The following is a 25510-nucleotide window of genomic DNA, read 5'->3' on the forward strand; positions in this document are numbered from 1 at the left end:
GGCGTCGGGTGGGGGCTGCGTGGGGAGGGGGGTGCGGGGCGCCGCGGGGAGGAGGAGAGAGGCGGCGGGGGGTGAGGGGAGGGGGGTGCGGGAGGGAGGGACGGGGGCTCGGGGGGAAGAATGCGGCCCGGGGATGGAGGGGGAAACCGGGGGGGGGATGGGATGGGAAGGGAGGGGGTGTCCCTGGCTGAGAGCGCGGTGGGCGCTCAGCGCCGCGCACGCCGCCAGCGCGGTCCCGCAGAGCGCACACGCACGGAGGGGCGCGCACACGCACACATGCCTATACAACCGCCGCGCCGCCGCCCCCGGCGCGGTCCCGCTGCCGCCCGCGGCACCGGGCAACTTTTCGCGCTCGCCGCCGCCGCCCCCCACAGCGCGACCCCAGCCCCTCAGGACGGGGTCCCGCGTCCCGGCGGCGATGCTGCCCACTCCCCGTCCTCCAGCAGCGCTCGCTGACCGCGGAGCGGAGCCGCTGCCCCTGGGGAACGTGCAGGAACCTCCGCCGGGGGACCGGGTGGCCGCGGTGAGGGGACGCAGCGGGTTTGGTAGCGCGCGTCTTCTGCAGCTGGGGCTGGGGGGCTTGTGGGGGCCGCGCGCGTTGCCCCCCCCCCTCCCCCCGCCAACCCGAGCCGCGGGATGCAGCAGTGACAACGCAGCGAGTCCGGGGACGTGCCCCGGTCCGTGCCCGGACCGCTCCCCGCACAGCGGTTGGAAGCCGGGGGCCATCCCCGGGCCCCTTCCGGTTGGCCGCGGTGCGGTGCTGAGCGGAGCTGTGCGGTGCGGCTTCTCCCGCTGCCGCCAGGTGGCAGTGCAGCGCCGCCGGGGGCTCCGCGGGGCGGGCGGTGCCGCGCAAGGGCTCCGCGGGGGGACTGCCCTGCCGCCGGGGGGCGGTGGCCGCGGAGGGGAGAGGCATCACTGTGCTGACTGCCTTTCTCCCTCACCGGCTGGGAGAACTGCGGTTGGTTATTCTGTTTGGCTAGCACACATGGAGCTTTTTAATTTTTTTTTACTTTTTTTTTTATTTTTTTCCTTGTACAAAACTCGATGTGGCATTGGTGATTAAGTTTAGCTCTACGTTTATTTCTTGGAAAGGTAGGTGTTTGGCTGATCTTAAAAAAAGAAAAAAAGTATATTTAACTGCATATATACAAAGATGTCCACATTTGCCTCTGTGTATTTATTACTCTTCGTGCTGTGCACATTTCAGTACTTAAATCATCAGTATTATGCATACAATTATGCATCAAATGCAGTGCGAAGATACAGTTGTGCCTTCATGGACTCCTGTGTGAGTCTAGGCATTGCAGAAGGAAGAAGAAGACGCATCATACCCTATGAGAATTCATCACATCTACATCTTCAGCACACCTATGGCAACTTGTGTCTTAACATCCAAATGTGCAAAAGACATAGTGTAAATAATCACTTTTCCCGCAACGTTCAGCCTTCCTCAAAAGGTGTGTTCTTCTCTGTAAATGTAAAAGCAGTATGACTCTAATCCTTTTTCTTTGGGCCTGAAACAAGCAGGACCTGGTATTTGCATTAAAGACAATATGGTCTTATATAAATCAAATGGCACCTTGGTTCTTATATGAACCATTCTTGTTCATTTAGATGTTATCAGGTATTTACTCCCGTTCTTGCAGAAGTTTTTGGAAAGTTTCTCAGTGGGACAAAATACCTACTTGTGTTTTTAAAGAATCTGTGAAATTCCTGTTCTGATGCAAAACCAATTGACTCAGTGGAACATTTTAAATGGCTTTAGATTGAGCACCAAGATGCAATGTTTAGTCAGGGAAAAAAAAAAAAATCAAAAGCATACTAGACACTTCTGTTCTCCCTTAGCCCCCACCCCATCACTATTTAAGACTTTACTATTCTACTTGAAATATATGAAAATAGGTGAAATGAAAAGAATGCATAGGTAGCAACTAGTGCTCTTTTGTGGAAGTTTTTTATGAACTCACTATTTTTGAAAAACATTTTTGTTTTGAATTCATAATTCTATGTTTTGGATATATGGGATTTTATGCATATATGCTTTCATTTTTAGGGCCAGTCATATATGTAGCATCTGTCTGTATTTCTGTCCTGTTTTTCTCTTACACGCAAAATTAGGTAGACATTAATACTTTTTTATTAATAAGAAAGCGAGCAATTTCAAATAACCTTGGTAGCTAGACTAAACTTAACTATATCAATGAAAACATTTTTGGAAAAGTTTACTTTTCGTAAGCCTGAAACAATGTTAAAAATGTCATGTAAAAATGAGTATTGTACATATGTTTCATTTTCATTATTCTAGTTCTGTGCTAATGAGATATTAAAAAGTATAATGAATAGAAAATCCGATTTAATAAAATCTTACTTTCATCTTGTTAGACAGTTAGATAATTTTAGTAGCACACATGAGGTTTAAGTAGTTATTACTGTAGAACTATCATACTGCTTTTCCATTCATTCTTATTATGATTAATATTATACTTCATGTAAAGTACCATAAAGTTTGGTAGAATACTGCAGAAAATTTATTTCAATATGCATGTGTAGCATGAGAGCACAGCTCTGTATTCCTTATTGAAATCAGCTATTTGAATGGAGTCTACATAGCCTGAAAGTACTCCTTATAATGAAAAGTTATATCTGAATATTTAAACTAGAATTGTCATTATAAACCTGAGCACAAGAACAGCAAACCTCAAATAATGAGGTCTTTATTACTATTGAAATGTGCTGCCTTTTGCTAATTTAATTATTAATCTGTTTCTCATTAAACCAGAAGATCCTAAAAAAATGTATTCAAAAACTCAGGAGGAAAGTTGGACGTTACTTCTATAATCCTCACATGAAATACAAATGGAGAGAAGTGAACTAGACTGGAACAACAGAATAGATAGATAAAAGAATATTAGGAATACATAGATTATATCTACAACAACTTTTAAGGTCTACTACGGTAGACCTATTGCAGTAATTCAGTCAATAAGAGTAGCAGGAACAGTTGATGTAGCACACGGAACCAGACATTATGTGAAAATAGAAACACAGAAATATCAAAGTCATAAATGAAATAAATTGGAACTGATGGAAACAAATTGTTTAGGAAAGACAGAAAAAAAGGTGGTGGAATAATTTCATTTTAATGGATTAAAAACTTTCAAGAAATAAAGATTGTTAAGCAACAGCGCAATAAAGAAATTAAATTTTATGGTGAAGATGAGATTGAAAATCATGGAGGAAAGGGTAGGAAAAAAGCTTCATGAGGATGTAATCTATCACAAATTTCTTTGAACAGATTTGATCTGGATAATAATCCCTATAAATATTAGGGGAGGAAATAAAGTAAAAATGGACATTGTGCAATTATTTCAATTTGTGTAATTTCCAATGGGCAAATATTAGGAAAAAAAATAAACAACAACAAAATAACAACAACAAAAAATACTGAACTGATGATATTGGGGAAAATACGAATTTGAACATGACAGAGAATAGCTCCTTTATGAAAAACAAACAAAAACATTGAAAAACAAGGATATATTACTTTTAATGAAAAATAGGATCCACAGGAAAAACTGATAATATATTAAAAACAAAACCAAAAAAAACTAGGTTATCTTAGGTCAGTTGATTTTGAGTTTTTACCAGTTCATATGAAGCTGCAAGACAGAAAAAAATGCAGTTCTTAAACTATAGTCCAGTGTTTCAGGAAGGCAAACTTAGAAACAAAATAAAAATTAGTGAGATAATCTTGAGTGAGGAGCACAAGAATTAAAATTCAGATAAGGCATGATATTACGTTATGTAAAAAAAAGCACAAACATTATTTTATATTTACATTTAAAACGTGGGGGAAAATACAGTGATGAAAAAGAATTCCCAGAAGATAAAAACTTGAACAGATTCTCAAGAAAATCTAAAGTATGGAAAAAAATATATTGATTAGCAAGGAGAAATCTGCATCAGAAATTAGAAGGTATAAAAGCAAACCAAGAATAGTCAGAAACCTTGTATAACCAAATCTTGCACTGAAAAATATAAAAATAGAAGTTCTTAAGACAAGTAAGAAAAATCTAAGAAGTAGAACGCATGTTAAAGGATGGTGTGAACATGAAAAAATGTATGAGGCATGGACTAAGTAATGTATATAATGCCTCTGTTCCTGTTAAGACTGTATATGTAAATGTTGATAATGAAAGAGCAAGGGGAGAGAAATCACGTCATCATTCATGTACATGCAGTACATACCTGGTACTGTGTGGAACAAGCATCTGGATCAGAAAAAAAAATTATATCCTAGAGTACTGGAAGGATCAAAACAAGAATTGTAAGTCCATAAGTAAGGACTGGAAGTATTTGAACTCGAGAAGAGGTGAGTGTGTTTGGATAGAGTTTGCAGAGGTGGGTGTGTTTGGATAGAGTTTGCAGACAAAAAAAAAAAAAAAAAAAGGGAAGGCTTGCTGAGGAGAACCAGGTAGTCAGACAAGGAAAAACTATATGCATATATATAGATATATACTGTCTTTATATGTGTGTATGTGTATACTATTTAAATATTTATAGATATTGTAACATCAATATTCTAACACTTGAATATTTATAAGTTTAATTAGTATGTATATATATGTATATTACGATAAACACAAAACATATTATTTTGTCCTGGACTGATAGGAATGATGAGAAATTGAATAATGCAATCTACAAATTCATGAATGAAAACTTTTGATTTAAACTGGAGTGGAAAAAAAAAAGATTAAACAATATTCTAAAAGTCTGAAGGCAGTTGTTAATCAGAAAGTAACTATATGTTGCCATTATAATCAAAATACGGATATAATGGGAAAAGAGTAATGTGATTCAGTGGTGTATTAGGCACGATTGTTCTAGTAGGAGGGAAGGTGTCAATACGATTGTACAGGACTAAAGTTTGCGTGCTTTTTGATGAATTCCTGTTGTATTATGCATGGTTCAAGTCATACATTCGAAGAAGATCTTAAAATGAAATTTAAAGATCAGAAAGAAGCTGGAGTAATTAGGGAATGGAAAATGTGTCTTCAGAAGAGAGATTTTTTATTTTTTTTTAAGACATACATCGCCAAATAGATATTGAAGGGGCATGTGATTCCTTTCAAATGCATTTTTAGTTAAATACTAAAAAGAGACAGAAAGTGTTTGAACTAAAGAGTGATGCTGGCATGCCATCAAACACTTATGTATTGATTATATTTTAACATAGACTAGAAAAGTGAAGAAATTAACTGACCACATGAGAAGTGACATACTAGGAAGGTCTTCCAAATAGGTAATGAGGCCAAAAAAAAAAACCAAAGTTTTTTGTTGTTGTTGTTGGTGGTGGTGGTGGATTTATAATTTTATTTTAAATACAGAACTTGAAAGGCTGATAGAAAAAAAAAATGTGTAATTGAATAGGACAGTTCCTGGAGGAAAGTTACATTTATGCTGAGTTGGGAAAGAAAAGGCTTTTTGAAGAAGATGGAATATGGTTGTTCTACATTTATACTGTATCTGTTCTCTGCCTCAGGGCTTACTGCAGGCCCTCAGGTCAGAAAGGATGTTTTCTCCCTTACAGTATAATTTAGATTCTGAGTTCTGTTAATTTCTTTCATTCTTGAGTCTTTTGTTCTCCTTTGTAATGTGGAACATGTTTTAATACCTTGAACACTTTGCATACATTTTCTAGTATATTTCCTCCTATTCCTGAGAAGACTATTAGCAGTCTCCTTGTTCCCTTGTTCCCCTTCTGCCCTTTTTTTTTTTTTTTTTTTTCCAGAGAACATCTGGTCTAGATTTTGGTCTTTACTGGAAAAGTTGATTTTGCTTAAGTATTGGAAAGTGTGCATCTGAAGCAAATGTTCTAAAGATCTAGTATATGGTTACCCAGAACTGTGAGGATTTATAAATTTAGATAGTCCCTTCCAGCTATGCTTCCCTATCACTACATATGATGTAAAATGATTAAAATCATATTCAGCTCAGTTCCATTATCCCAAAGATACTAGCTAAACTTTCATCAGTTTCAGTAGGACATGACATGGATTAAGTATGTCTCTCAAATTTCCAAAACTGTCTGAATATACCTTAGATCTGACTTTTCATCTCTCTTTTCATCACCTCATTATCAAATTATAAAAAAATTAAAATTATATTGCATCAGATGTTTAATGTTATGTATCTAAATCTAGTCATAATAAATGGAAGGATTCTGATCTCATGGGGTAGCTTCTTAGCTTTTTTTTTTTTTTTCTGTTGAAGAGGTAGAACAGGAATTATACAGACATTTATTCATATTCATACACATAGGACTAACCGTAAGGTACGAATCTATTAGGTTATTCTTTTGTTTGTGCTTCAATTTCTTTTTACAATAAGTAAAATAGATTTAACAGGAGAAACTCAGAGTTGTCAAGTGTTTTCAGTCTTAATGGCTAAAGTATTCAGTAGAAAGAGCTGGATTCAAATTCATACTCAAGATTAGTTAATAGAAATCTGAGCATGATGAGTATACAGACATAGAGACTGACTGACCTATCTTGCCAGTGCTCGTTTTGGGGCAGTTAGGCATCCTCTGAGAATTTCTATTTAACAGATTCTTACAAACAAAACAAACGGATGAAGTTAGAAACAAAATCTGTGACTGTGCAAATTAGAATTCTTAGTGACTCTTTAGTAACAGCACTAATGTGACTCCTAATGTCTAGGAAAAAAAAAAAAAAAAAGAGAGAGAAATTTATCACCAAAACAACATACAGCAAGGAATGAAGGTCCATGAGACACATGAAGATACTCAGCAGGAACTTTGGTGATTTTAATGGTCTCCCAATACTGGATCTAGCCACTACTAGAGATAGATAGGATTCATATATATATTTGTTTAATTAGCCCTGTGTGACTATATGTAAATGTAGGTGCTTAGCTTTGTGTTTTGTCATTTGAATAGTTTTGTCTGAGAATAATCAGTTTTTGGTGGTGGTGGTGTTCTTTTGCTTTGTCTTGTTTTTTTGTTGTTTGGGTGGTTTTTACTTTTTTTTTTTTTGAGATGTTATTTAAGACAACCTATCTGTACACACAGTAATTTATAAAAGTAAAAATTACACTAAGACCTCAACATAAGTTCTCAATATCAAATCCAGTAATATGATTTTCTACATATATTTTAGATGTATATTCATAAAATATTAACATACTGTATGCTAGTTTCACACATTTATAGACAGACTTAATAAATAAGTGATTCTTAATGAGACAGCTTGGTTATTATTTAAAATAAATATAAGGCTTATTTACATAATGATGAGTAAAAATAAAGCTATTATTTAACCATTCTGCCATATAAGAATGTTATATTGTTATTATATAAGAATGTTATATTGTTATTATATAATGCTATATTGTTATTGTATTAAGTAGTAAGGAATATTTTTGTTTGTTTGGCTTTTTTTTTTCCTTAATTGGATTCACCACAGTAAAAGAGCACGCTGCATGATATAATGAACTGCAGTTGCATGTTCTGGCTATTTAGCATGATGTTCAGGATTTCATATTGCTGGTGACGCCTGTCTGTCTTCTGAGTGGGAAGTTTTCACCAATTACTGCCACTAGGTGTCCCTATATGCACCTATGTGTAGGAACCTACTTAAATAAAAATTAAGTAAAATTTAATTTTAATTTAAAATAAATGAGCAGGAGTAGTAGGAAACATGATCGTAAACTTTATTCATGATTTTTAGAGTTTTGTTTGACAGCTATCTTGAAGATTACTGAAGAGGGCATGTTAAAAGATTCTTGATGGTGCAGTTAAATTTCAAACTAAACTTTTTAAAAAAATGGGTGTTAATGTAGTCATAGTGTGGTCTTTCTGATATTATATAGACATATATATAAAATGAAAAAAAAATTAAAATCAGGTCAGTTAAAGTTTTCTATTTAGTAAATTTATTATAATGTTTAAATAATTCAAACAGGTTTGTATAAAAATGGATTAACAGATAGTAAAAGCTTTTAATTAACTATGAGTCTAAGAGCAATGGAGAAACGGGTATTGTGATTAACCTCTCTAGAACATCCTGGTAAATGGGATATTTCAAGAATTAAAGATCTTTAATAGACTGTAGAGTTATTTGATCCTTAAAATTAATTTTTGAATAGATGACTAGTAATGTAAAATAATTTGGTTAATGCCATAATTCTTTTCAGAAACAAGTTATTATTGAATGTCATGGCAAAGGTGTTATTAATTGAATGTTATGGCAAAAAGCCTGTTGGAGTTTAACAAGTGTTTGAACTGTGCACTTTGTCACATGGTCTAAAATTTTGGGTAGACCTGTGTGGTGCCAGGAGTTGGACTCGATGATCCTTATGGGTCCCTTCCAACTCGGGATTTTCTATGATTCTATGATAAGGTCTTGTAGTAGGCCAGTTTTTACATTTAAGTCAGCAGCTATTGATATCACGTAAGAACTTTTTGTAATTTTTAAATTTTTATTTTTTTATGTCAAAAGGAAAAATGTAAAAGTATCTCTGAAGGTATATTCTTTTGATTTTAATAAGCAACATACTTGGGCAGACATATCAGAGGATTAAAAAATTATTTCCTGTAACATGAAAAGGTGGCATATAGAACACTAAGAACTTGATTATGTGGATATTATCTGACAAATTTAGCCATGGGTTCTTGAGCAGCATTTTCTCTTTTCCAAAATATAGGACTTTATTTAAGAGAAGAAAGAAAAAATAAAATATGTCATCCTTTCCAATACTATGCCAAATGTGACTACAGAAAAGCTGTTTTTCTGAACCTGCAGTCAGTAATCCTGAAACTATAATTCTGAGTGTATTTGTTTTGACCTAAGTGAGTGCAACTCTTTTTAGGAGTTGCCAGCATAGTTAAATATTTTACTGCTGGATGTTTGCATTACACAGTCTAAGAATTTGGGATTAGGGAAAGAAGCTTTATTTTAATGGTATTTACTAACTTAATGTCATTTTGTTGGAATGTCTCCACTGTTTTTAAGAGACTGATGGTCTTGTTATAAAATTTGATGCTATAGTCTCTTAAACGAAAGGCAAGATTGTTAAAAGTTCACTGCACTGAAAACTCATTTTCATTGATGAATACATTGACAAATGGTAACTTGTTATTCTCAGTCACCATTGTCTGTTTTCTCTGTCATGTTACCGCTTCTTGGAAGTAAAGTGACTGAGGGTGAAAGTGAAAACAACTTGGATCAAGACGGATATGAAAATTTGGTATTGGATTTGGATTTTCATGTGACTATTTTAAATTAAATTTAAATTTAAAAGACCTATCTTTGGTTCCTCCAATATATCCAGTCAGTTGATAAGATTGAGTGGTGGCAGATCAAGAAAAATACAACAAATTTATTCCAAAACTGAAAACTTTCTTAAATGATACTGTGGTATCTTCCCATATTCTTTAAACCATAGGCTGGGAACAGGCTAGCTTGAGCATCTTTATTAACTTAAAGTTTTAATGGTAATGCATAAAAAGAGAAGTGGCATTTAAGGACTGGTCTTTTCTTTCATTAGTTTGTTAACATGCTAATTACTGTAACTGATGCTAATTACTGTAGCTGATAATCAGCTTTAAAATTCTGTATAGTAGGTAACAGATGGAAGAATGCAGACTGTTGCTTTACTGTTCAAAATGAAGAAATAGAATATAATTTGTGAGCAATAGATCTTAAGCATTATTATACATTATTACACCAGTGGAAAACACAAGTATCTGCCTGTATTTTATTATCAGCAAAATAACTGAATAATACCATTGCTTTATATAATGTATTAAGTGTAAAACATCAGTGATATATGTAATAAAAGCTTCTATTTTACATATAATCTCTATAAAAGTATGCAGCTAACAAGACATTGAAAATACAATTTACTGTATAAAGAGAAAAAGAAAAAGTCATTATAACTACATGATGCAGTGTAGTTACGAATATCAAAATGCTCTGCAAACATTATTTAAGTCTTATTCCATTCACAGTTATACTGTTTCAAACACCCTTTCATATGCTCTGGTAAAGAAGGCAATCTGCAGAGGAAAAATTGATGATGAACAATTTATTTCTGCATAGAAGTGGTATGAAATTTATGATTTAATTCTATTTATTGTTTCTAGATTTATGATTCTATTCTATATTTCTATCCATGTCACTATGGAATATAAACAACCTACAAAGCTTAAGTAGAAAACTGCATAGGATGTTGCTATTATGCAACCTAGAAGTTGCAAATGGCATCTAGATTCTCCATTAGACACCTGTAATGAATATTAATGATACTTATTGGTATAATACAACCTGTGACTTAGAAGAAAGAAAAAAAAAAGTGGAATTTAGTGTATCAGTCCTTTTGAAACTGAATAGGGTGAAGTTACTTAATTCTGCTTTGCTACCTGGAAATTTGCAGCCAAAGTAGAAAAAGCAGATGAAGGAGAGGCGAAAGGAAATATCACCCCTAGTCTTCATTTGAGAAAGCAAAATGAGATCAGTTAACTGAAATGTTGCATATGGAATATGGAATGCTTTACTGAGTTAATTCAATTTGTTTCTCAGAATTCCCTCTCCAGTATCTCAACCGGAAAATGAATCTGACAATATAGCAAAATACTGGCAATGTTTAATGTCCTTTTATGTCTTGCTTCAATACATATTTTTCCTGACAATGTATTGCTGAATTGAACATCAGCAGAGAAGTTTAATAAATAACATTATCAGCACCTAAATCATTAACTTTGTCTTGTCTAAGATCTAAGATAGACTTTAGCATTTTGAAGCCTACATAGGTTCTGCAAGCTTCAAGCTTTGTTAGGAAGCTGTCATCCATTACAAAATGTTACCTACTTCTAAAATGCATCTATGCAATGTTAAATGAAATTAATTCCTTCCACTTGAATAATTTCCCAGCTTTTGTAGGTAAGGCAAAAAATATTTTACTTAGGTTTCTAAAAAATAACCCATATGTTTTAAAGGCAGACAGGCACCAGATTTTTACATAATCTTACTAGGCAACAAGCACAGTGTCTAAATTAGGTTCAATTCATCTTAAATACTGTCCTATAGATAGTTATCCAAAATAGACATCTCCAAAAGATAATTCTACTTATGTTATCTGAAGTCTGCTTTAGATATATTTTCCTCACCACTACTTGTGGGAACTTACTGTATTTAACTTTTTAGGTATCAGCCTGAGCTGATACCTAAAATCAAGTGCAGTTAATAAATGCTTTGTGAATGTTCAGTCAATGTAGTAAAAAGAGATATTTAAATGTAACTGTAAAAAGATTATGATATATTAACAATTTATGTCTTATTGACCTAGGCAGGATCTTGGGGGAAATGCAATGCTACTTATCATGAGGAAGATATTTTATCAAAATCAAGACTTATATTAGTAAGGCACTTTTTAAAACTTAATATTAAAGGAAATATCTCAAAGCTTTTTTTGTTTTTATTTTTGTTTTGTTAATAATAATAATCATACCATTCTTAGCAAATGCACATGAAAACTTCTGCATGGACTAAGATTTTTTTTTATGTAGCTATACTTATAATAACATATTTTTATTTTTTTCTTTTATTCTGTTAAGTTGATGTGGATGAACATATGGATTGTGGAATATTGCTGTCATCATTAATAATACATTAGCAGACCCGTGTAGTAGCCAGGAAGGGAGGAGGAAACTGTTTCTTTTTTTGTTTGTTTGTTTTCTTGCTTATATATTTTATATATGGACTAAGATGTCATGTGGATGCCATAATAGGAAATCTGTTTCCTTGCTTTGTGCTTACTTTTCCTTATCGTAAAAAAAATAGCATTTAGCAAACAAATGATGTTTAATGAAAATAATTTTCTGTTGATTCATATTTTCTTTTCTTCCATTACATACTTTGTTTTTCTTAATAATATTCTAACACCTGAATTTATTTCCGTATGGTTGCTTGAGCTCAACATTTAACCTTCATGTCAGAGAAGGACAAGAATAGTTCTCATAGTTACAATGAAAGGAAAGCAGAAAAAATAAAATAAAATAAAATAAAATAAAATAAAATAAAATAAAATAAAATAAAATAAAATAAAATAAAATAAAATAAAATAAAATAAAAGCAATATTAAAATGCTATCATCAATCTCACATGAAATTTGCAGATATATCTGGATATCCAGAGCAATGACTGACATGTGATCTATCAATATAAAACAACTACTAGCTACCACATAATTTAACTTGCTACCTTAACACCCAAAAACTTGTATAAAACATAGTTTATTTTCTATCCATGCTTTTGATAAAAACTCATTTAATTGACTTGCACGTCCATACTAATATAAGAATCCTTGCTCCAAATTCTTAACTAGAGGAATCTAGTACTATATTGAAAAACCTTCTGATCCTAATAAATGTCACAACTATGGAAACCGTAGTCATTCATCATATGCTGTTGCTTACAGCATACTCTGTCAAACAGAGAGTGTATTTTAAATATCTAGTATTTATGTAGAGTACAAAGAAATAAATACTGTTATCTTGTGAAAAAAGTAATTTTATCATGGATTCATGTTACATTATCATATAACTGTTAAACTGTAAATCAATAAACTTTTACCACATATTATTTTGATATGTCTTCTTTGATAATTGATATGATCTGGTTTGGGTCTCTTTTTCTAGTCTTGACACAAACTGTGGTTATATTTTTATAAGTATTAATATTTTTTGAGGTATAACCATATTGCTACAAGGTTTTTTTTTTCAATAAAATTATCTTTGAGTTTTCATGCAGAGTTTCCCAATTTGTATAAATCATGTCTCATTCTGGAGCAAATTTTGACACTTTACTTCACTGAAACTATTAGTCCAGAAAAATGCAAACTCCGTTAAGAAAATCTATGAGCAGAGACACTTCATTTGTCTTTTTGGTATTTCTCAATCAAAAGCTCATATTTTTACTCTTTCAAAGTAGTTTCAAAGTAATCATAACGGTCATATTTATTTATTTATTTATTTATTTCACATGTGCGTGCATGCACACACACACACACACCCCAAATCTTCTTTTTAATATTTTTGGCAAGGAGTAGTAAAATTTGAAAACCTGAAGTATACTAATAAGATATGGCTCTGGAAAAGCTATACAGTTTCTCCTCACCATGTGCATCGTTGCAGAAGTTATTGCATTGCATACTCTTCCAGTATGTATAGCATCTATTTAGTGGTTTTCATGAATGAAACTGTTAATTAAAGCTGCTAATTTACAGAGTGTCAATGCTTTAAAGTGTTTTCTTAGACATCTGACACATACATTAGATAAATTAACACCTGTGAAAATGCATCATGTAGTGTTTATTGTTAACATTGTTGTTTACTCTCTCTTTTGACATACATTTCTGTAAAAGTTAATATGAAATTTTGACTAGTGAATCAAATTTTAATATTAATTTAAATGGCATTTTCAAATTGATCGGCTTCAAGCTCACTTCTTCCTAACTGGGAGCTTAGCAGGCTAGGCTTTTATATTTTATTAAGACATTTTATATTATATTATTATTTATTATTTTATTATTATTTATTATTTATATTATATTTTATTAAGACATTTATTAAGGTATGTCTACATATTATTTATATTAGTTAGTTCGTTAATAATTTTTCAAATGATCTGAGCAGCCTTAGGCCTAGCATTCCACTTCAGAAATACCTTTTTAGTCACTAGCTTTTTGTAGTATTCAGTCTGTTTAGGTAGTAGTTCAACATGACCTTTTCAAACTCTAAACAAACAAGGGCAGGGTTACTTTTTCAGTGATTTATATTAACCATTAAAACAAGGGTTGTGTGAACCCACAGTGCTTACAATACTGGTTATTAGTGTTGGCTTGATTCTTTACACACTGACAACACAATTTTAAAAAGCTATAATTTCCTTTGGTGACTTTTTCACCGAAGATGTGAAATGACCCAATAACTTGAATCATTGAAGGTCAGTGCTTGCAGTTACATTTTCAACTTTACAAATATATTTGAAAACATCACAGAGTTTAAAAAGATCTAGGAAAGATCACTCCTCAGTCAGGGGAAAAGTCTTCAGTTCTATCAGAATAGAATGTGCAGACATTATTTTCTTTCTTTCCACACCACATGCGTATCTTACTTTTTCAGTGGAGAATAAAAGATTTTGACTACCAAACTCTTGAATGTTCTCATATAAACAGATACCAGTTGTGGATACTCTAAAGATTACTGTGAGATGAAATTTGAGATCCAAATGAAGTCTACTGTGTGGCATGTGTTTCCAGCTGATCATTTGTTTGCAGGATACATACTTGGATATATACCCAGTGTAAATGTGCAAGACCATAATTGCCAAAACATAACCGAGTAAGATTTCAGAATTAAGTTTCCAAGCATGGAATTTGCAATACCTTTCTGAATTAACTTTCTGATAGGTGTTATCCAATTTGTTGGAATCTGCTTGCTAATACATACTGAAAAATTATGAACACATTCTGGAATACATACTGCATGCTGAAAAGTCCTGAGAAGGAGTCTTGATAATGAATTGTACACTATAGCAGGATTATTTTAATTCTTAAACATATTTTTTTTCAATAAGTCTATATTACAGATATGAGAAAGTAGCAATGGAAGTGCAAGGTATATACACTAGCTTTTGTTTTGCGTAGCCTATGGTCACATACTATTTCAGACGTGTTATTGAACCTTCATCTCCCAAAGTCTTTTGAGGTCAGTTTGACTGCTGAATAAGGTTCTTCTGTACTGAAAACTGATATAACTGCATGACAGGAGAGGAAAAGGCTTACAGCATCCACTCATGAGAGACATGGACAGGAGTGGCTCTGTAGATGGCAAAGTGCATATAAAGGTCCTAGAGGTATAACTCTCCTATATGTACATGTGTGTGTGTGTTGTATATGTATAGGAGAACATATAAATATATATACATCTTATGTATATAACTCTGCTATATTATGCTATATTATATCTAGAACTATAATTCTTTTTTTTTTTTTTTTTTTTTGGGGGGGGGGGAGGCGGGGGGACAACTTACTGCCTGATACTAATGCATCACTCCACTTATGCCTTCTCTAAGATACCACACAACTACACAACTACAGAGGAAAAGTGCCAAGAGATTCTGTGTCTTGGCACTGTCTGTGCCAAGACAGTTCCCAAGACTCCTTTTCCATATGTAAGGTATGTGAATATAGGCATAAAGATTGTACACTCTCCACTGCTAATTTGACCCCATAACAGTAAAGCAGAATCTGCCCTTTTAGATAATCTTTTTCACATGTATGACACAGGTGTCAGTTCATGTGCTTTGATAATTCTTTAAATTACACACAATAAAAAACTGAGTATATCTGTTGTAACTGCAAGTGGAATGTTACATGCTATTTTGTGACACTGTCTAGAGAAAAGGGAGGGATTTGAAAGGACCACCGAGGGGACAATATAAGATATATAATATAAGTTAATATATGTTAAGGATATAACAGCTTTTTGAAAACATCCTTGAAAGCAGTGGAAGCTCAGTGTTTAAATACCTTGGAGAATAATCTGAGTGTTCAGACTGCTTAAATGATACCTGAGGTGGCAACGTCACAGTAATTACTAAGAATGCTATAACTGTGTCATCCTCAAGATAGAGAAAAATAATTCAGTGCATATGATCCTTCCTAAGTTGAAAGGTCATAAGGTTAAGAAAGGAAAATTCAGGATAAAGAACATTTTTTTTAAAAATTAATTCCTTATGAAGAAGAGAAAACAGCTAAAATCTCATCAATTTTAATTAGGATTAAGTAAATAATGATAGAAAAAGATACTGTTGAAATAAATTCTATTTAAGCTGAGTATATCATGATGTTAAAGAATTAATTTTTGTTCCTAACATCTTTAAACATTCTGAGGTTATTCATCTTGAAACCTATGTTACCTTTTACATTAATGCAACAGCATTCTGTTGCATCACGTTTATGACACCACGTTTTTACAATACTCCTTATACACACTAAAGTTCCTCAGTTTTAGGTATATATAGAGTGCAAAACAAAAAACTTGCAATCCCTATATGAGGAAAGAAGGAAAGAGCATTGGCAGATTTTGCACATTTTTAGATATGCCTAATCTGCCATGCCATCTCCTAGCATGGATTTAGAGCATTTTTCAGCCACACAAGTGAATGAGTTTTGGAGCTTTTCCAGAAGCTCAGCTTTGACTCAAAGAGAGAAGTCTGCATTTACAAAGAACCATTCACAGCTGTCAGAAGTTAGCTGTCTGTGGAACTCAAAGTACAGCTGCAGTTTTTCCAGAATACTGACAACTTCTGTGGCAACCAGAGTCTGTTCAGTAGTACTGCGATTTCTGAAGCTTTATCAGAAAAGTCTCAGTCCCCTATGCCTGTAATTACCATTTTTGTGGTTTTATTACTCCTTTATTGTTTTGCATTCTAATGACATACTGCATTGCTTTCTAAACTTGGGAAATTATCAGATATCACATTTTGAAATAAAATGTTTATTTTTTTTTAAGTTTCCATAATGAACAGATGAACAGAAAGCAGTAAACTTTTTTTTTTTTCATTTTTCATTTTTCTGCAACATATAAAATTAAGTTTGTGGCACTTATAAAGAAGAAAGATCAGCAAAATTTAAACTAAATAGGAGTGATGGGAGTGCATTGTCCCAATTTTGCTACATTTGGACGTATATAGATATCTTTGTTTTTTATTTCTGTAAGGATACCACCTATGACTCCATTTCTCCTGAAGACACTCTGAATGTGTGTGTATATATATATATATGTATGTATATATATATATAAGATGCAGAGAAACAAATGCATTGTGATGTAGTGCAGTGTCATTTTCACTTGTGGAATACCTCTGTAATTGCATTTCTCAGAAATTTAACCTAAACTAAAATGTGTTATGCCCTATTATTTGACTTCTTTTTTCTAAGCCCCATCTCTCATTGTCTCCTTGAAAAGTTTGCATTATCATAGCAAGAAGATGGCAATTAATTGGGAACCAAAATTAATTTGGTACTTTCTTATTTCTTCTGAGAAGCATACAGTACATATTAGAATAATAAAAGCTGCATATAATAAGCACTAGGAATTTTTGAACTATATCCCACAACGTCATTTTAAATAATATGTCAAATATAAAGGGATAGAAAGAGAAAGAAAACAAACAAAATAAACAACTACAAAAAAAAATCCAATGAAGCCAGTGGGATCCAATCAAACATTTAACACTAGAAAAGAATTAAATAATTAAAATCAAGATAATTGTATGATCTATATTTTAAGTTTAAAGCCATTTGAAAATTTTCTTTTAACTAAGCTTTTTTGTTTTCCTCCCACTGCCCTCGTCCCCTAAGTAAATCTGATAGTTTTCAGGCCAATTGAATTTTATGCATGAAAATTTTAGGTGTTAATGCAGAGGAGGATTGCAAGCTTAGCAAAAGAACCTTGGCTCAAGTCTCTTTTTTCTTTGTGTTACTTGGAAATAGCTGAAAGTGCTTGTGAGTTCATACAAGGAATCACTGTTAAGGAGAGAAGGAAAACGGGAAATGACATTTTAAGAACCATGACTTCTCCTTGTTTTGTTATTCCTGACCCTGATCCACCTTATGTGTTCCTTATCGCTTCTAACTATATTGCATTCTTGAGGCTGACACAGAAATGTAGAAGACCCCCGCAGACTTACAATGAAAACCCCTTTGCAATCATGGCTGGGTGTATCAGGCTGTCAAGCTGCTTTCCTGTGGCACAGTAATTGACTGCTGCTCAGGGAGAGTCCAGCTTCTCTGATTCCACTGATACTATCTTTGAAATCTCCCCAGTTTCTGTACTAATTTTCAGAAATAAATTAATAGGTTGTATTTATATAAAACCATAAGACTTGTTAATTTTGTGTTTTCACTACTTTAGATGTTCTAAAAAAAAACTTTTTTTTTTTTTCTCAGTATTCTTTTTCTTCTGTAGTAAGAAGTAGATGCCACAGACCAATGATTTTGGATATATCTGTGATATCTGTTTCACAGATACAGAAGAATTTGTATGAATGAATCTGTGTCTCATCATGCACAGTATTTCCTCAGGAAGATGGTCTCTTGGAATTTAATATTTTTCCATGTTCTGAGTATACTGTGCATCAGGATGCCACTCAGTGAAAAATTACTTTCCTTCTGTGATGCCATTACTTATTAGTTTTACACAATAAGGATATTTTTTGATTGTTTTTGTTTGTTTGTTTCTGTGCTTCTACTATGTCTTTTTTTTTTCAAAGTAAAAGTGAAATCATAGTACTTTAATCATTCAACATTATCAAATCATTCTAAGCATTGTAACCTATGTATAATGGTTGAGATGACCTTCATAATGTTTAGAGAAATATTCAAAAATCACTGTGTAAAAAGGATGTGAAACTCAGTGATGAAAGAGGAGCTCAAAAAAAAAATGGTGATTTTATTTCAACAGATATCCTAGTAAGTAAATTTTCTTCCCATTCCTGAGTGAGATAAAAGCTATGATGACAAATGTTCCTCTACCCCATGGAGTCCAAGAAAATCTTTATATTAAACCTTTTGAAGAGTAGCACATTGTTATTGAATTGCCATCACATTGCCACAGGTTTCTAAGCAGCCTTGATGCATTCATTGGGAAATCTTGGTCTCATGGAGTTTGACATGCCCATTTTAGGTAGAAAAGTATCCAAGTGGAATCACCTTTCATCATCTCAGGTCTTGCAAGTTGGTAAAAGACTAGGCTTCCAAGAGCAGATATTTGATGTGTTTTGTTGCTATATTCCACTTTGGCCACTGTTTATGGAAGAGAAGGTGAAATACTCAGAAAACAGAAAAAAGAAAAAAAAAAGTGTGTGTATATATATGTGTGTATACGTATATATATGTGTTTATATATAAATAGAGAGAAATGTATTAGTTTCTTTGTGAAACCCAACATTGTACACTGTTTTCTAGCACAATAATAAACTGTAATTCAAGCTGAAACATGACAAATAGAGATGCTGAATATGAAAACACTTAAACAATGCCTGGTTAGTACAGGCAACTCATGGTACCCCTTGAGTAATGTTTATCAAGATTTGAAAGAGAGTTAAATTTCATATAGATTATGAAAAAAAAAAAAAAAAAGAATTGAACCATTAGAATAGACAAAAATTTTGGAATAGGGATGATCTCTAATACCTCTGGTGGGTTGACCCCAGTTGGCAGCTAAGCCTCCACACAGTAACTTGCTCACCCTCCCTTGTAATGGGATGGGGGAGAGAATCAGAAGTGCAAAAGTGAGAAAAACTTGTGAACCAAGATAACAGTTTGATAATTGAAGGGACCCCCTCTCCCATCCCACCACTTCCACCAGGGAAAAACATAACAAAACAAAACAAAACAAAAAAAAGTGACACAGAAATGCAGGGTTAATCATTCAATCATTCTTCACTTCCCACTGCCAGACCAATGCCCACAGTCTCTGAGCAATGGCTACCATAGAAAAAAAATCCCCCCATTTCCAACCTCCTACACACACTTTTTTTTTTTTCTTTTTCTTCTGAGAATGACATTATATAGCATCCCTTTCGTAAAGTCGGGTTGGCTGTGTCTCCTTCCAAGCTCTTGTCCACCCCTAGCCAACTCCCTTGGTGGTCAGCATGAGAAACAGAGCAGACCAAGTAACTGCAGTCCTTGAAACTTGCTATTCGGCAACAGCTAAAACATTGGTACATTGTCAACACTGCTTTAGTCACAAATCTAAAACAGCGTCATATGGATGGCTACACAAATTTGTTTTAAAAGTTTCAGATTGATCTTCTTCTGAGAGCAAGGAGTCATAAGAATTGTCACCAAAATATGCATACTGTTTACTCAAAAACAAGCATAATAAATATGTTCAGATAAACATAATCAGTAACAACTGAAAGTAAAAATATATATCAAAACATATTCCCAGACAGCTTTATCTACACTGCAATATATTCCTTTGGAAACAGAAAGATGTTGGCTTGATGACTTCCAATAACTTATATACTATATTTCATCAAATGTTCCCTAAAGAGATGAACAAATATGTATATGTTCATATCTATACATGTATACATATGACTACAGATAAATCACAGAATCACAGAATATTTGAGATTGGAAGGGACTGCTGGAGGTCATCTGGTCCAACCCGACTTACTCAATGGGACAATCCCTGCTCAGGACCACCTAGAGCATGCTGCGGGACCATGTCCAGAAAGCTTGTGAATGTCTCCAAGGAAGGACACTCCTCAATCTTTCCAGGCAAAATATGTGTCTACAATATGTGTCTATAATTGTGTCTGTGGTATTTATCTATATTTTTTTACAAAATTGAATCACGTAAAAACTGAGACCTCTGGCAACAACCAATCAAAAGATTATAATTTACTTTTAAAGATAAAATGCTTAATCATTTCCACTGGATATGGTTAAAATACATTTGCATTTTGTCTTCTTTCTTTTTTTTTTCATTTTTTTCCTATTTTTCTTTCTTTATTTTTTTTCTGTCAGCAGTAGAATATGGTATTCAATTTAATAATTCCAAGAAATATATATATATATATACATATATATAAAATTAGGAGCATTTATCCTCATGAAATATTTCAGTGCCTTGACAAGAGTTAGCAAAGTCTTGTCTTTTCAGGGCTGCATGAGATATTGTGGGTTTTTTTTAATTGTTATTATTTTTTTTTTACCTTAAGCAATAACAAGACAGCCACTTCTATACCCATTTCTTTTTCTGCATATAAATATAAAGACATATTTACACCCTTTCCATATTAAGAATAGTTTATAATACTTTAAGTACTATGATTTTCTCTTTTTTTCTCTTTATTTTGAAATATAAGTTTTTGTAAGCTTATTTGTTATGGTGCTATGCAGCCGTATTATGCTCTGAAAAAAGATGTTATTTGAGGAACTTTACCTATACACCTATATATATCTAGTCTTCAGGTCATCTGTAGTGGAATGATGAACCAGTAAAATCAATGAATAAATGAGATTTTTTTTTTTGGGGGGGGGGGGGGGGGGGAAGGGAGAGATCAGTTTTGTTTTTATCGAGGTCCTATTATCTTAATAAATATTTTATTAAAAATTACTTCTTTGATTCTGATTTTGTATTTCACGTGGAATTTGGAAAGGTTCGATTGAGTTAATAAAATTTTTCAAATCCTAGAATCATAAACTCATAAAGCAGGTTAAGTCAGAAGGGACCCTTGAAGGTCATCTCTTCCAACTCCCCACTCAAAGCAGGGCCAACTTCTAAATATTGGTCTTATCAGCCTTTCTGTGAACGCTGCTCTTGACACAATCATCAAGGGAGTAGCTGAAAGTCTATTTATATCCATGAAGGAATTTCTTTTGGCTTAACTTGACTTTCAATTAGCCCATAGTCATTGATAAGAAATGCCTTTTGAGTTCCTTTGAAAACTGCCTTGTACTAGTTTTGAGTGATTGAATGTTATGTGTACATACATGTGTGTGTGTATAAAACTGCTGAAAATGCAAGAAGCTATGGGATTATGTCACAGATGAAATTATGTACTCAGAGAAGCAGCAATATATTTATTGATATAATGTAAGACATAAATAAGACAGTTACTTAAGATTTGAGATAGCGAGGTACACTTGATTATTTACTGCAAGGAGGACACAGTAAGTCAGACATACTGGGGACACCCTTCCACTGAGTCAGAAGGTTCAGAGTGGACCCTCTGTTTTCTAAACTCCTTGAACCGAAGTGGTAAAAAGCCTAGGCACGACTGAATACGCTCCTAGTCCCAGACATAGTGAACGGTTTACATCTAAAGAATACTATGTGCACAATCAATCCAAGATATAATCTTAGCAAAGCTTACAAAGTTTAGAAAGCTATTAATTAACCAAGGATTTATTGTGGCAAGGAATCTCTCATGAAGAATAAGGGATCTCTGCATCAGGTGTGACCTTGAGAGACACCCTTAAACATGGGGAGACCCTGTCATGCAGCCAGCTGCCATTCAGAAGAGCTCAAACGGCTCTTCGCCTGCTCACTATTTATAGGGCAAGATAATGGACTAATAGTCATATTGTGTTGTTTTTTTTTTTGTTTTGTTTTTGTTTTTGTTTTTGTTTTTTTGTTTTGGCATATGGCCCATTGGCCCTCAGCTGCGGAGCAAGACGTTCATCTGCCAGTTTCTCCAGCACCCAACTTGAGCCGCTATTGTGGTCGCTATCTGCCTGAGCAAGGCTGTGGATGTAGCCAGTACACATGATTATTTGCCTGAGCAAGGCCTTGGGAGAAACAGCCAGTGTTTAAGCAAGGCAATGACCAGATCAAATATGAGAATTCAGGGCCGGAGAGGGCACACCGTCAGAGACTAGTATATGTTTTATCCATTCTGCAAGAAACAGTTCCATCCACTCTGTAAATACCTTTGCAAGAACTCTAGTAAAGTAATATGCTTTAATTTCCACCAATTCTCTCTCTCCACTTAGAAAAAATGTCCTTTATCTTAGAGGTTGTTTAGGAAAGAAGTAAGTGCCTTGTCTCTTTCATGAAGTTCCTGCAACGGTTCTCCAAACTTCCCAGCTGAGCTAGGTGTTTGAATTCCCTTACTGAGCATATAGAACAGAACACTTCTGATGTGTACTTCTTCTCATCCTACAATATATCAGATAGGGTAATAACACTTTATTTCCCTATGGAAAGAAACTTCCTCTTTATATTAACTCCAAAGGGAAAACAGATAGAACATATCACAAAGCCTACATATGCATTGTAGACACCTAAATTTAAGTGAGATAATTCCCATTCACAGAATAATTTATTATTATTATTATTTTTATTATTTTTATTATCAGGATTGCCATGGGGGACTCTGGTGCTTAATATCACTTCCACGTTCTTGAGATTTTCCTTATTGTGTCACTGGTGTCTATCCTTCCTCTGGTAGTCTTTTTATTGGGAATAGCTTCCATTTATCATGCTTTAGCTATATTCTATCCCTCTTATAAAATCTGGTTGAATGATGATATGAAACTACTCCAGATTGTTTGTTTTCCAATCAGCCCCTCAAAATGGGAGAAAAAAAAAATTGCATGTGCTATTTCTTCTTATTGTATATAGCAGTTACAGTGAAGTCCAAACTGATGTAATAGGTTTAAAATTTAAAATCTTTTTCTCTGTTCAAGCATTACAAAAATATTCTCATTTGAATGAAAACCTTTTATATTTAAAGTATTAATATTTAGTTATCTACTGGCTGTTTCAATTATGCTTTTTTTTTTTTCTTTTTTTTTTTTAATCTAAGTTCTTACTCTAAAAAAAAAAAAGCCTCTTTTTTCTAGTTCTCCACAAATATATATTTCTAAGTGATTATTGTTTGAATAAGAACAAAGTTCAACCTAACACAAGATCCTTCTAAAACATCTTCTTAATATTATACCTTGCAGCCTACTGACCTATAGAATTAATTTAATTTGTGATAGGAAAACATGATCATAGCCTTAATAAATGGAAGCCAGTCATTTTGGGGATTACATTTTATAAAATGGACTAGTATACTGAATAACCCTTTCCAAGGCTAAGACAATATAAACTAATATCATGGGTTTGGCTGGGATAGTTAATTTTCTTATAGAGGCTCACACAATGCTGTCTTTTGGATTTTAGATGTAAATAGTGGTGATAATACACTGATATTTTAGTTATTGTTGAGCAGTGCTTACACAGAGCCAAGGACTTTTTGGCTTCTTATGCTGCCCTGCTAGTGGGGAAGCTGGGGGTGTATGGGAGGCTGGGAGAGGACACAGCCACGGTAGCTTACCCAAACTATCCAAAGGGATATCCCATAACATATGACACCACTCTTAGCAGTAAAAGCTGGAATAAAGAAGGAGGAAAGGGGGACATTTGGAGTGATGGCATTTGTCTTCCTAAGAAACTGTCATGCACTATGAACATAGCTTTCCTAGATTATCAGTAAATTCACATAGTGACAAAGATAACATATTTTCATATAATCCTATTTTGAAGAATGACTACAATAAATTAATAAAAGTGCACAAGAAGACTTAAAAAGATTGCTATTGTAAAAAGATGTAATTTCTAAGAAGAAAGAAAATCAAATCCTTAAGACAAAGATTGAAATATTTTAGAATTCTAAATAATCTAAGTAGATCATTAGGGTCAAGATTCTTGATTTATGTTAGGCTCAGGGAATCTTAGATCAGAGAAAAAGGTAATCTTTGCTAAGTAAAATAAAAACCCCTCATTGTTGCCATGGCAAACACTGGCATTCATCATTGTATTCTTCTGTATTATTGCCAGCTAGCTAGAGTACTCCTTTCCGGACCCACATCTGAATGCTTTTGTTGTTGTTGTTTTTGCTGTTGTTGTTTTTTGCCTGAGACTACTGCCTGGTATGTTGAGATTGCATTGCAAGAGATATGACTGATAAAGGTTAAAACCAAGTGTGAATGATTTCCTACCCCCCATCATCAAACCAAACAACTGTTTGGCTAGGAACTGTTTAGCTGAGAAAGAAGAAGTCAAATTTGTCTTTGTAGTTTAGTGCGGTATTGGGACAAATGTAAGAAATCTGACTTTAACCTCAATGTTCAAAAACTTTTATATATCGAGTTATGAATCATAAAATAACAGAATCACAGAAGCATAGAGTCATAGAATGACTTGGGTTGGAAAGGACCTCAAATATCATGTAGTTCCAACCCTCATAAGCAGGGACGCTACCCACTATATCAGGTTGCTGAAGGCCTCATCTAACCGGGTCTTGAACACCTCCAGGGATGGGGCATCCACAAACTCTCTGGGCAACCTCTTCCAGTGCCTCACCACCCTCTGAGTGAAAAATTTCCTACTAACCTCTAATCTAAATCTCCACTCAAAAACAAAACAAACAAACAAACAAACAAAAAGAACAAAATGAAAAACAATTTAAATAAACTGATATATCCATGTACAAAATAACACAATACAAGACTAGGCAAAGTTCTGCTAATATTGTCCAGTTTCTATATAAAGCAATCCAGTGGAAATAAATTTTTTGTTCTCATTCTGAAGTGTGAATAGTGATGTTTGGTGAACACAACTAAAAAAGTTCTGATTATGAATGAAATGTATCTTGAGTCTGAAGAAAAATATATTTGAAAATGATTATAGCTTTTCTAGATTAGTTTAAGAATAATTGGGGTAATTATTTATAGTATTATGCTTCATGAACTTCTATCTTTCTGTCAGGGGAAATCAATGCTAACTGTTACACTAAATGTCCTTGATGTTATTTGGAAATAAGGCATCCTGCTTTCTAAAGAGGTCTAAGAGACAGAGTTCTAAAATTTTTATTTAGTGTCACCAGTGCTTCTTGTAGTGTCAAATCTATCCTGG

General features: G+C 34.1%; 1 protein-coding gene across 1 annotated transcript in view; it reads left to right on the top strand.

The window, feature by feature from the left end:
* Positions 1–133: 133 nt before the first annotated feature.
* LOC308187765 (uncharacterized protein) overlaps positions 134–25510 on the top strand; it is a gene marked incomplete at its 5' end in the record, with an annotated part of 171558 nt that continues 146181 nt past the window's right edge. Inside the window, one exon of the mRNA XM_080576083.1 lies at positions 134–523. Coding sequence (XP_080432209.1) covers positions 134–523 — 390 coding nt within the window. The remainder of the gene's footprint in view (positions 524–25510) is intronic.

Source organism: Anser brachyrhynchus (genome assembly GCF_964034855.1).
Source record: "Anser brachyrhynchus genome assembly, chromosome: 1".
Classification (NCBI taxonomy): domain Eukaryota; kingdom Metazoa; phylum Chordata; class Aves; order Anseriformes; family Anatidae; genus Anser; species Anser brachyrhynchus.